This window comes from Monodon monoceros, unplaced genomic scaffold (genome assembly GCF_005190385.1).
Source record: "Monodon monoceros isolate NGI ecotype Baffin Bay Population unplaced genomic scaffold, NGI_Narwhal_1 Super_Scaffold_11, whole genome shotgun sequence".
Taxonomy (NCBI): domain Eukaryota; kingdom Metazoa; phylum Chordata; class Mammalia; order Artiodactyla; family Monodontidae; genus Monodon; species Monodon monoceros.
This window is the reverse complement of record NW_021703767.1, coordinates 54490054-54503025: the sequence shown is the minus strand read 5'-3', so window position 1 is coordinate 54503025 and position 12972 is coordinate 54490054. Positions and strand designations below refer to the sequence as shown.

General features: G+C 40.8%; 1 protein-coding gene across 2 annotated transcripts in view; it reads right to left on the bottom strand.

Annotated features, from left to right (window-relative positions):
- Window positions 1-12972, bottom strand: part of BBX (BBX high mobility group box domain containing) — a 278665-nt gene that overhangs the window by 38710 nt on the left and 226983 nt on the right. For both annotated transcript variants that reach the window (XM_029215203.1, XM_029215204.1), the window contains one exon: window positions 10684-10764. In XM_029215203.1, the coding sequence (XP_029071036.1) occupies window positions 10684-10764 (81 nt within the window). The remainder of the gene's footprint in view (window positions 1-10683; window positions 10765-12972) is intronic.

Below are 12972 nucleotides of genomic sequence, written 5' to 3'. Positions count from 1 at the left end.
TTCAAAAGTTTCTAGGAGGGGGCTTCCCTGGTGGCGCAGTGGTTAGGAATCTGCCTGCCAATGCAGGGGACATGGGTTCGAGCCCTGGTCTGGGAAGATCCCACATGCCGCGGAGCAACTAAGCCCGTGAGCCACAACTACTGAGCCTGCACGTCTGGAGCCTGTGCTCCATAACGGGAGAGGCCGTGACAGTGAGAGGCCCGCGCACCGTGATGAAGAGTGGCCTCCACTCGCCACAACTGGAGAAAGCCCTCGCACAGAAACAAAGACCCAACACAGCCAAAAATAAATAAATACATTAAAAAAAAAAAAAAGTTTCTAGGAGGGCTTCCCTGGTGGCGCAGTGGTTGAGAGTCCGCCTGCCGATGCAGGGGACCACGGGTTTGTGCTCCAGTCTGGGAAGATCCCGCATGCCGCGGAGCGGCTGGGCCCGTGAGCCACGGCCGCTGAGCCTGTGCGTCCGGAGCCTGTGCTCCGCAACGGGAGAGGCCACAACAGTGAGAGGCCCGCATACCGCAAAAAAAAAAAAAAAGTGTCTAGGAATTAATAGTCTGTATTTTTCACATGACATAAACAGAGCCCAGGAACAGCTATGGATGTAGTAACTCTTAGAAGATGCCATCACTCTGAGATGTGAACAAATTTTATATTGAGAGGCAGTTTCAAAAGGCAGGGATTATAGAGAGATTGTCTATGACAACAGACTGACTCTGCCACCAATTAAGCTCCTTTTCTCTAAACCGTTCTGTGCCTGTTTCTCAATCTACAGAATGTGGATGTTAACATAGTACTTGCCTTAGGAATATTGTGAGGTTCAATGAATTGCACATGTATAGTACTTAAAATAGTGTCTAGCACAGAGCAAGAATAATGTATTGTGACAGCCATCCCTTTGGGGCTTAATGTCATGTAGGATAAATGCTGGCTATTATTATTAGTAGTAATATTCGTACTGTCTCATTAACAGCACATCATAGCCCTGGCAGACTAACTGCTTTGCTCCAGTTTTTCATTCTAGGGTTGAATGATTCTATATCCACGGGGAAAACCATATACAACAAAATTAGATTCAGAAAGATCTTAAATCAATTATCTTTCAAGAAGCAACTCTTATTAAAGATATAATCAAGCTCAGTTCTACTTTTGGGTACAAGCATTATCTACTCACATCTACTTTTGGGTCCATATATCAACACTTTAGTGGGACCTAGGAAAGCACACACAAACTACATTATGTACATATGCATGGAGGGCACATAGAGAAGCACACAGTGGACACAAAAGAACATAAATCAATGTGAACTCAAGTGAATAAAACTGCACTGTGGGAAGCACAGAATTAATGTCTGTTATTAATTAGCCAACTTGCCCTTTGTAGAGAGAGGGTTGGTTGTTAATCAGGCCTTGAAACAGAACATGCTTTAGTAAATGACAATTTATTCTTCTGTTATTATTTTAAATTGAACAATAATCTTCTTTAAAAGTGAGAATGGGGGCTTCCCTGGTGGCGCAGTGGTTGAGAGTCCGCCTGCCGATTCAGGGGACATGGGTTCGTGCCCCGGTCCGGGAAGATCCCACATGCCACGGAGCGGCTGGGCCCGTGAGCCATGGCCGCTGAGACTGTGCGTCCGGAGCCTGTGCTCCGCAACGGGAGAGGCCACAACAGTGAGAGGCCCGTGTACCACAAAAAAAAAAAAAAGTGAGAATGGAAAATCATGTGCAGGACACCTTCTGGATGGAATTCCCATGGCTGTATTCAAAGAAGTTAAAATGTTAATGTTTTCAATCAAATGCTGGGCATAAATATTTGATATATATCGTCTATTTCCTCAGGAGCTACTCTATTTTTTTTTTTTTTCTGCAGTACGCGGGCCTCTCACTGCTGTGGCCTCTCCCGTTGCGGAGCACAGGCTCCGGACGCGCAGGCTCAGCGGCCATGGCCCACGGGCCCAGCCGCTCCGCAGCATGTGGGATCCTCCCGGACCGGGGTACGAACCCGTGTCCCCTGCATCGGCAGGCGGACTCTCAACCACTGCGCCACCAGGGAAGCCCCTATTTTTAATAACTGTAACTTCCGGGGGCAGGGGCACAAAATGTATCCTGTTCACCTTTGTATTCTCCTCCAAGAATATCCTAGTAAAAAAATGAAGACATTCAACAGATAATTGTGTTGAATTGAACGGTTCATTAATTCCGAGGTAAATGATGAATCTAAAATGCATTCTGATTAATACCAGGAAAGGGTTAACGAGTCTATAAAAAACAATGCTAATTATGACCATGCTGCTGTTTGGCCTAGACCAGTGATCACACTGTCCTTAGTTACGGTTCTCAGGAGCACCAGTGAAAATTAATCACCAATATTTTAACTTTACCTCTGACAACCGAAACCACACAGAAGTTTCTTACTGTTTCGCGTAGTCAGAGTGGCCTGATAGTGATGTGCTAGAAGAAATGTAACTCATTCCCAAAAGAAAAGCAAAAATCATTATGTTGAAACCCAGATCCTTTGGATGTACACATGGGACAGACATATACAAAACTATTCTCTTCAAATTGGTTGCAAAGGAAAAAAAAATCAATAAAGATACTGAAGGGATGAGATAAAATGGAGGGATTATTTTTTGTGTCCCTGAGTTCAGGCAGGCTGTCATTTTCAGTTCAGGTATGACCACACCTTAGGTTCAGGGTTTGTTATTGGGTAGTGGCTTTAAACACACAATAAATCTGTGCGGCACCAAGCTTTTACCTCCTTAAAGACATTTAAAAATGTATTCCTTTCTACAAATGTTAAGATACTGATTCATTTCTTTAATGTGTCCTGCTTTAAAAGACTGAGTGAAATGGCCAGTGAAAAATAATTAATCGTGCACTAGATGAGAAGTAATACCACAGAAGAAGATGCTCTTAACTGGTACAAAGAAATGGGTAAGTAGTTCCAAATGTACCATATTATTTCACTCTTAATTATATTTTGTCTTTCATTGTCTGTTATAAAGGAGCCAGCTAGATTAAAAACAAGGCAGTATGGAAACAGACCCACTGACACTAATCAAGAAGTTTCCATTTCTAAATTTCTGCTTTTTAGACAAAACAAATGTTTTGCAGCCAAGGTATATTTACAATCATTTTGTACTGGCTTATTATCTGCCATAACAGTGTAGACATAACCCTAGGATGGCATTTCGCGGTGTTTTTCCAAGATGTGCATGTCTCCCATAATTAAATAGAACCAGAATGTTTTTGCCATAAAAATATACTGGTTAATGGTTTCAGAGAATAAAGAATAGCATCACTGCTAAGATAATTCAATTTTCTTTATTATAAAAGATAACTGGTCACAGAACAGTGGTCTAAGTGTCTCTCAGTACTAAAATCTGTGCATATTAAGTAGCTTACTGTTTGGTTTGCTGAAACAATTAGGCCAGGTGAAATGGTGGTTTAAATGTTTATTCACTATTTCTTCAGAAACTATACCATTTCTGAAGACACTAGATGGGGTGGGGATAGCCTTTGCTCCAAAAGGCCATTTACTGAAGTCTCCCCAAAAGGTGTTGAAGGAAGTCATTAGGTGCATTCCTATATTTCAGTTCCTACAAAAGGAAGTTGGTGCAATTGGAAATAAAATGAAAAGTTTTAGAATAGGAGTTTTCTAAAAATGACTTGCAACTCAGCACAAAAAGGAAAGAAACATACCACTTTCAAACAAAAGGCCCCCTCTAATATATCGTTAAGTGTTAGAATTCAATTTTACGATAAGAGTGCAGGTGAAGCTGAGAACTTGGGAACTACATGTTGAGGTTCTAGGCTTCAGGGGGTTACAGTAGGGTGAAAGGATAATGCACATCAATGATATGAGGACACAACAGAACACCTGAATGGAGTCATACCTCAATCAAATACCACCTATAATTGGTAGTGGGGGGGTGGGATTTCCTACTTTTTTCAATATAGTATAGAATTTCTGTAATTTTAACATAACTCATCTTTTCTTAAAGTGAGCCATAATTTTCCATAAGATTTAATTTTTATAGGTACTAGAATAAATTCATCTTTACCTACCCATTTGACTATAAGGGTTTTTTGCAAATTAGAACGCAAGGAAAAACTAGGGTGTTGAGGTCTCTGAAAATGTCTTCATCCTTTTTTTAATAAATAGGGTTAATGACAACCTTTCCAATTCCCTTGGACCCACCATATCTACAATCTTGCTTTTTATACATGTGAAGAGTATGTCTAGAGAGATCCAGCATTCTCTTTCTTCAACTTCACCGTAACGGATTATCAGTTTTACGAATTGAGATAAAGAAGAAAAGTACAACATAGACAAATCCAGCAATCCTGGGGTGACCGTTTTTTACCTTTCTTTCTTCTGTGCTCAGAGGAACATGGGTTTCTGCTTTCCAAACTCAACTGTTTACCTAGCTGGCAATCCCCTCGTGTTGACTCTTTCAGTACTGGATTTCTTCAGTTATCCCTTCCCCTTCAGCATCTTTCATCTCTGCTTTTCTACTTGTGGGGCCCCCTCTCGGTTCACAAACATCCAGGTTTCCTGAAGTTGGGCTCCAAGATCAGGGTAAACTGAAAGCCGTTCTTTCCCCACACTCGGGTTCAGAGCTGGAGTTGTCTCAGAATCCCCTTTGCTTTACCTCTCACATTGACTCGATCACCAAATCCACCTGAATCCCCTGCAGCCTCCCATGCCCACTGCCAGCTCCCCCGATGCTGGTTCTTGTCTTCCCACACCCAGACGTCCACAGAGGCTTTCCGCTCTGTTCTACACAGCTGCCAAGTGAGTCTCTCCAAGCGCTGCTCTCACCACTGTACACCCCTGCTCCAAATTTTCAACCGCCCTTCATTATTTTCAAGTACAAATTTCTCTGCTTTACACTAAACACCCTCCCAATTCTCACTTGCAGCTACACTCTACCTTCACCTTCCATATACCTCCTAGCACAGCCCTCCCCTCTGCCCAGCTGATTTACTTGTCATCTACCTATTTCATGTTTGCCTGCCTTTATCTCTTTGCTCTATCTCCCCCATCTCTCCATTTAATTATGCATAAATCACAGTCTCTACTGTGTTTGGATGGTTAGGTATAAAGGGGTGGGGACAAGTGTAAATGGATGTTGGCAATGACTGTTGGACTCAGAGTCGGGGCTCAGTAGGGAAAGGAGAGGACGGTGACATTTGTACAGCAAACACCTCTAAGGGGGCAGCCATTTATCAGCTCTGACCAATTGTTCTCATGCAGAAAGGCTGGTCCAGTGTCTCCAGATCCTCTACATTCTCAAGAGAGGTCAGAGTACACATTTATTTGAAATCTATAATTTTAAAATATTAGCCACTAATTCAAATGTAACATATAATGCAGGTCAACAAATTGTGGGCCAAAGAAAGCATCTCTTAACAAAATTGGATGTGGCCCAAAGGATGCTAGTTTCAACCTCTGTTCCTCAACAACTCCTTCATCAAGAACCATCTTTCTTCACGCTCTCTCCCCTGTGCTGGGTCCCCAGAGCACTCCAGTTGATATTAATTTCTCCGTTTCCTGGTTTTACACGTTCACTTTGGTATCACTCAAGTTGAACTTCCTCATTTCATTGCATGCTTTCCGGTGAAACCACTTGCACCATTAATTTATTTCTTATCCCTTAACTTTTTATATTTTATCTCTTTGCAACTGGAGAATAAGTTCCTGGAGAACAGGAGGCATACACTGTAATTTCCTACAGTCCTCACCGTATCTTCCAAAGTATATTCACAAACAGGCACTCACTTATTTAAGGGTGTAGGATGTATCTTGGCAGTTTCAAAAGTAGAATCACTTTTAAAAAAGGAAATATCAGCTCCATTTCTTTGACAGCAGTCTTGAACAATCTGTCATTTTATTCAGCCATACACGTGTGTAGGAGTAGGCTATCTTCCACAGAGACTTCTATAACATGCAAACTCCTATAACAAGTAACTTGCACAGTCTTTTACATTCATCTAAAACAAGGTGACAGAATAGCACAGTGCTGAAGAGCCCAGGCTGTGGAGAGACTGACTGGGTTTCTACAGAGGCTCTAATATTTCCTGTTCACATGACCTCAGGCAAGTCAAAAAACCCCTCTGTCCTTTTGTTTCTTACTGTGGAAAAGAGGAATGATAATAGTACTTACCTCAAAGGACAGATGTGAGAATTCAATGAGTACATATAAAGTACCTAGAAAAGTGCCTAGCACACAGTAGATAATAAATGTCGGTCATTATTATCTTATGTTAGATAATAAAACTTACTTGCAGATAAAAAAATTAGAAGTAAAACAAATAGTAATATTTTTAGGCTTATGCTCCAGCCTTTCATGGCACACCAAACACCAAAACTGGATCTCGAGGTAAGGTCTTCCTATACCACTGATCTCAGAAGAAGGCTCACAGGTTATCGCAATGTACACCCATATGCAGGTAGCTTGAACAACCTCGCTGTTAATAGCATGGAGTAGGCCCTCAGAAACTACTGTTTGTTAGAATAAATGAATAAACTGCTCCACTTGCTGTACTAGGCAATATTAGTAACAGGTATCTTTAAGTGTAGAATTTTCTTTACTAAAATGTACAGATAAAGATGTTTCTGTGTGCTTTCCAACTACAGCAATTATAATACACAATGATCTCCAGGAGGATGCTTTGCTATTCTTTATGTGACCTGACCTAATTAATTTCAAAAGGAAAGGAAACACAATACATTATAGTACCTGTGCCAATTAACTGATTAACTGAACAGTATGAATCTCATGGAGGTTAAAACATAAAGGACTGTATTTTTTACAATTCCCTGACCTCAGCAGCACAATGTCAAATCTCCCTTCCTAGCTGGAGTAGGTTCCTGAAAAATACCTGGAATGGATTCCAGAATTTTCAGGTCACTTTCAACTATTAAAAATCCACCCAATTTAAAATGTCAATCAAATGCCTGAAGCAGACCCTTCCACCAGAGCATCTCCTGGCTTGGGGTGCTGGGAAATGGGGAGCGCTCCTTGCAATGCCCAAACTGAGAGCACAGGCCAATCTAAGTCTCCTTCTTTCTGCCGCCAGCCTCCTCCAGTTTTCTTTTTGCCTGCTGAAGTGGGTGTAGGGCACAGCAATAAATATATGCCTACAATATTTCTTGCTTCTCTCCAAGAGAAGAGTTTTCTTGCAAGCAACAAACCCTGTCTTTGGGAAGGCTCCTCATTCACTCCTTCTCCCATGTCCACCCACCAGAATGGAGCTGGGAAGGGTGAATGGTTAGTTCTGGGGCTGGTTCCTGGACCTTCCTTCACAAGACATATAGCCTCTGGTTGAGAGGACAGAGGAAGGAATGGTGCAGGTAAAACCAACTGTGCATGGTTATGTCTTTGTCTGTTCCTGCTAACTCCCATAAGACCGAATGACCTTGACAGAGATACCAAGGACAGAGACAACTTACAAAATATTTAACAGGCAGGGGTGCTAAGCAATCAGAAGGGATGTGGTCTCAGGGGTAGAACAGGGTGCTGCAGGCCCCTTGCTGTGCTGTCCAGTCGCTAGAAGGATAGGGGAGACCTGGGATGCTGGCAGAGTTACTGCAAAGGTACTCAAGGGGTAGGGTCCCAGTCTTTTTACCAACAATAGGAAGTATTCTGTATTTTAGTACCGGGACAGCTGTCCTGGTGCAAACAAGCTGAACATCACTCCTGTTTGTGGGAGTTCCTCAGAGTGTCCTCAAGTGAGAGATGGGATGGTCCCAGGCCTGCCCTCTCCCCACGACCATTCCGTGGCCTCTTGCCTGATCAAGCTGAACTACTTTCTACTTGTTCACTTGGCCCCTGGAAAACTCATGCATCTTTGCAATGCCAAGACAGTGTGTCAGGCTATTCTAAGTCTCTCCCTGCTGCTGACTTCCTCCAGTTCTCTTTTGGCCTGGTCAGAGAGGTGAAGGGCACCACAGTAACTCAACGTCTAAAACATTGCTGGCTTCTCGCCAAAACATGAGAAGACACTTCTGGCAGTATGACCCCTAGTCTTTAACAGGGGTTCTCTCAGAGCTGTCTTCACTCTGCTTGACAGAGGCCAGGGGTGAAGAAGGGAAAGCACTGCCTGCTTTCCTCCACAGGACAAGGAGAAAAGCCACAATATTCCAGATGACTGTCAATCCCATGATAGCCCCACCCATGGGGTTAGGGTGGGGAAACCCTTGGAGTGGTAAAGGGATGACAGCTGGATAAGGCTGTCTCTTTATAAATCCCAAGAGGAGAATCTAGCCCAAACTGAAGGTAGCTTGTTGATGGCTTTCCCTTTAGAATGTGTAAATTTAAAGCTGTCCCTCAGGATATCAGACAATGGCATCAATTCTGGGCCACAGGAGAAAGCCTCCTCAATATCCTATCATACGTATTTAAAGAGGTACCCCAAATAATTAAATATTATACTCTGTTCAAGAAAAAATGAACATCAAATACACAACGAATAAAAAATAACTGAGGAAGCATATTTCTACTGGTGATTATTTAGAGATGCTGATTAATCCATTGTGCACATATTTATGTTTAATTATAAACTGGGAAGGCTTTAGGATGTTATTCTAAAACACACTCTATTAGCATTATGGCATCATATTCATGTGGTGCAAATAATAATGTGAGAAGATTTTCTTGGTAAATTATTTTTTACCAACCCTGTTCCATCAAAAGCATATTATTTTTACTTGGATGTTATAAGAAACTAAGTCTGAGTATAAGCTGATTTGCTATAATTGGAATAGGCTTATTGCAGTCATTTTACCCCTTTAAATTATGATACCAACATTGAAACATCTGTTAAACCATAGCATCTGTTTTATATTTGGGATGCATCCTTACAAATTTGAAGAGTGTTCTTTTTAATGAGCTCTGATTTAATGGGGAATCCATTTTTTTGTGACTGTTATGCCAAAGAAAGAAAACGAGAAGACAGATTCATTGCTCTAGCACCCTGCCCACGGCAAAGCACCTCTAAGGTCCATACATTTCTAATACAAAACTATTTAATAAACAAATATTCACACTGAAAGCTAGTGTGTTTTATAAATCAGTGTTGTTTAATATTTAAAAGACCATATGGATATGTCTGTATATATGTACATACCCCACCCCCCTGGAAAGGCAGAAAGGGCCATATTCATCTTATTTAAGAAAAATAATCACTTCTTTCAAATAAATTATCTTGACAATCTATATAGTCTTAAAGATACTGGACAAATTTATGGCCTCATAGTCTCCCTGTTTACTAAGACACTTTTACAACTCTAAAGGCAGACTCATTGCCAGATCTTTATTATTTTAGATCTATCAGAAATAGTACTTTGCCACTGACTTACCCAGTTCTTTTAAAAACTATTCCCTGGGGCATTCCTAATTTTTCTAGTCATTCGTAGCCCTCTACTTGAGTCTGAATTTCTCTTATACAAGAAGCATGTCAGCTTCATGTCAGACAAAAATGGATTAATTTGTCCCACTATTTACATACTTTACTGTTTCAGGCCTTTTTATTTTTATATTCCTAATTTGTATCTGGCTGGACTTTAAAAGCTTAATTTAAAGATATTTAGGCGGAATTCCCTGACGGTCCAGTGGTTAGGACTCAGCACTTTCACTGCTGGGGACCGGGTTCGATCCCTGGTTGAGGAACTAAGATCTCGCAAGCCACGAGGTGCGGCCAAAAAAATAAAATAAAACTTAAAAAAAAAATAAAGGTATTTAAAACTGCTAAATTTTTATGATACAAGCTACCATAAAATTTAGAAAATGACAGGTTGTTTCATTAAGTTCAATAAACTCAAGGAATTTATAAAAGAACCGTATCACAAAAAAAACTCAGAAGGAACTCATTGGAAGGAAGACAGAAAAAAGAGAAAAGGAAGTTTAATATAGAGATTTTGGGTCATTCATTTTGTACCTCCTAATTTGTCTCACCAAAAGAGAAAACTGCTACAACAGTGTCCAGGCGCTAAAGCCATTTCTTGCACAAGTCCCCATAGGGCAGATCGGTCCAGCTTGGCAGAGGAAGCCTTGTTGCCACCCATCCCAGCAATGACCACTCCCAGCATCTTCTCCCCACCACCATCCCACGCCAAGTGAGGGCTCTGTTCTTCTTAGGCTTTACAAAAGCATCTTTTCTACTTTGCCAAAGGAGTAGTAGCATTTTATACTCACATCACATCAAATGTACAACTGATAGATGCTATAAAACCAGACTTAGAACACATCCTTTGAGTTCTTCACTGAAAACAACCCCCAAATTAAAACACCAACCACCTAGTTTAAGGGTAGTGCTTTCTAGGGATTTATAGATATCACAAGAGGATCAGAGAAGAGGAAAATGACGTAGGCCATTCTTCTCGGTTTAGGATGTACTTACTTAACCAATCTGAGAGAGACAAAACCTGACCTTATTTTAAAATACTACCTGTGAAAAAGATTTTGCAATTTCCTCGGGTAACCTTTTTCAATGCTTAATGACTTTTCGTAGCAAAAGTCCACTTCCTTAAATTAAAGGTTAACCCTCTCACTGTTGAAAATTAGATACAACACACTTTATGGTCACAGGTGAGATGGTACAGTTTAGGGAACACAGTTATGATTAACTTTTTTGTGACTTCGACCACTGCAGATCTTATCACAACATATTCTTAGAACTTGCCTCTGCCAGTTGAAAGAGTGCAGACTTCCCACAGCGTTTTACAGGTTCAGCACCGCCCAACTGTGAAGTGTTCGAAGAAATCTATATTGAAAACAATTCACATAAGGAGTATTAATTGTGATATCAGAATTTTCACTCCCCATTCACACACATTCAGGAACTTTCCTTAGTTTAATGAGAACATCATTGCTCCCAAGTACCAAATAACTTTAAATGTGTTATGCTTGGGATTATAATTTTGAAACCAATTTTAGTAAATAGCCTCAAAAAATAATAACAAAAAAACAGGAGTGGCTTGGGTGGCTGTTGGATGACAAGAGTATTATTATCTTGAGAATTCCAGGCCCTAAATTTAACTCTACAACCTTAAAACAAATTATGCATTTCCATTTCCATATAAATACCAACTCAGCAACTTGCCACATAGAAAAGAGATTTAATGTCATTTTATATTTCCTAAAAAGCAATTAGTTAATTTTTTGTTGAAATATATTTGGAATCACTGTGAAAAGACAGCCAACAAGACAGTCAACAAATTTTGTTTTGAGAATCCAATATAAATGTGCTAGGCAATATGACAAGAGCTGCTGAAGCTAAAAGTTTTACATAAAACACTGGCACTGGCTCTGAGAGTATGCTCTAAAGTACACAAAGATTGACAGTCAAGACCACAAATCTCAAGAAGCCATACAGTTAAGACCTAAGTTGTAGCACGTCGACATACACACAACATGACATTGTGACTGCATCCTCTTCTGCAAATTTGGTGCAACAGCAGCCAGGCACTAATAACAATGAACAGCACTGTCCTTTCTCGTTTTTATATGAAAACTTAATTTTCAATTTCTAGCTTAACTCCATAAAGAATGGAGAAGGGCATATATTCTTTTTTTTTTTTTTTGGCAGTACGCGGGCCTCTCACTGTTGTGGCCTCTCCCGTTATGGAGCACAGGCTCCGGACGCGCAGGCTCAGCGGCCATGGCTCACGGGCCCAGCTGCTCCGCGGCATGTGGGATCTTCCCGGACCGGGGCACGAACCCGCGTCCCCTGCATCAGCAGGCGGACTCTCAACCACTGCGCCACCAGGGAAGCCCAGGGCATACATTCTTAAAGATCTTTACAAAGTATTCTTCTCCTAGAGAAGTTCTATCATCATTAGAGCAGCTAGCTATGGACTAAGCTTTTAATATTCTTCGTGATTCTGAATTCTCAGTTTAAGACAGAGGTATTTCTCAGTTCAGTTTAGGAGACAAACCTACCTTGTGTCTATACCCTTACAGGTGACCCCAAGACCCCCAGGGAATTCTATGGAGCTGTCAGCCCCAGAAGAGACTGGGGACTTACTGCTAGAGAAAATTCTCCCTAGAACACCTGCTGAATAAGAGCCAATATTTAATAAGCTACCTGGGCCACTCAGAAGGGACTAGTTTAAGAAAGTTTTAAGGAATTTTTCTTCCTGGGTACTATCATTTTTCAAAGAGTCCTTTCCTATTTATCCCAATCACTTACTTTTTCTTTAGAAGATCAACTTAGGGGCTGAATCTTTCTGAAGATTTTCCTCTAGCTGAATTTCCTCAGATATATGCCATTTCTCTTTTTCTTAGACAAGGTGAATTCAATTACTAACCTTACCACTAGACTAAGAGAAACAAACACATTTAATATAATCACTGACTCTAGTGACTTGGGGGAAAGAAGTACTGAACATCAATGCCAGTCCCATGAACCAAGGTTGTATAATAGAAAGGACATGGCTTTTGTGTCAGACAAACATGCCTTCATTACTTCTTGCTGTGTGGACTTAAGCAAATAATTAAGACCTCATCTTCACCTTCAAAATAGAAACAATACCTGCCCCATATTAATTACTTCTGTGAAGATTAGATGTTATGTGAGTGAAGAGTTCGGCACAGTGCTCAGCCCACATTATGCTCTCAATAAACAGTACAATTATTAGTAATAAGGATTTATCATTGTTAACACTAATAAATAAACTCTTTTAGGACACTTCCAAAAATTAGTTACAGACTAAAATTAGAACAGAATTAAAAATTGCAATGTCAGAGGAGAATTATTAAATTTAATAATCTATAAAATACTAAATTTGTCACATAATCATACGATACCCTCAAGAGAACAACAAGCTGGGTGATGCTCCCCTACACAGCCTGACAGTTTTCTAGCTCTTCCACTGGCTCCCTCTGCTGTCGCTTTTGCTGCTGTAGGTTTATGTTCCCGACGCTGTGTGTGTGTGTGTGTGTGTGTGTGTGTGTGTGTGTGTGTGTGTGT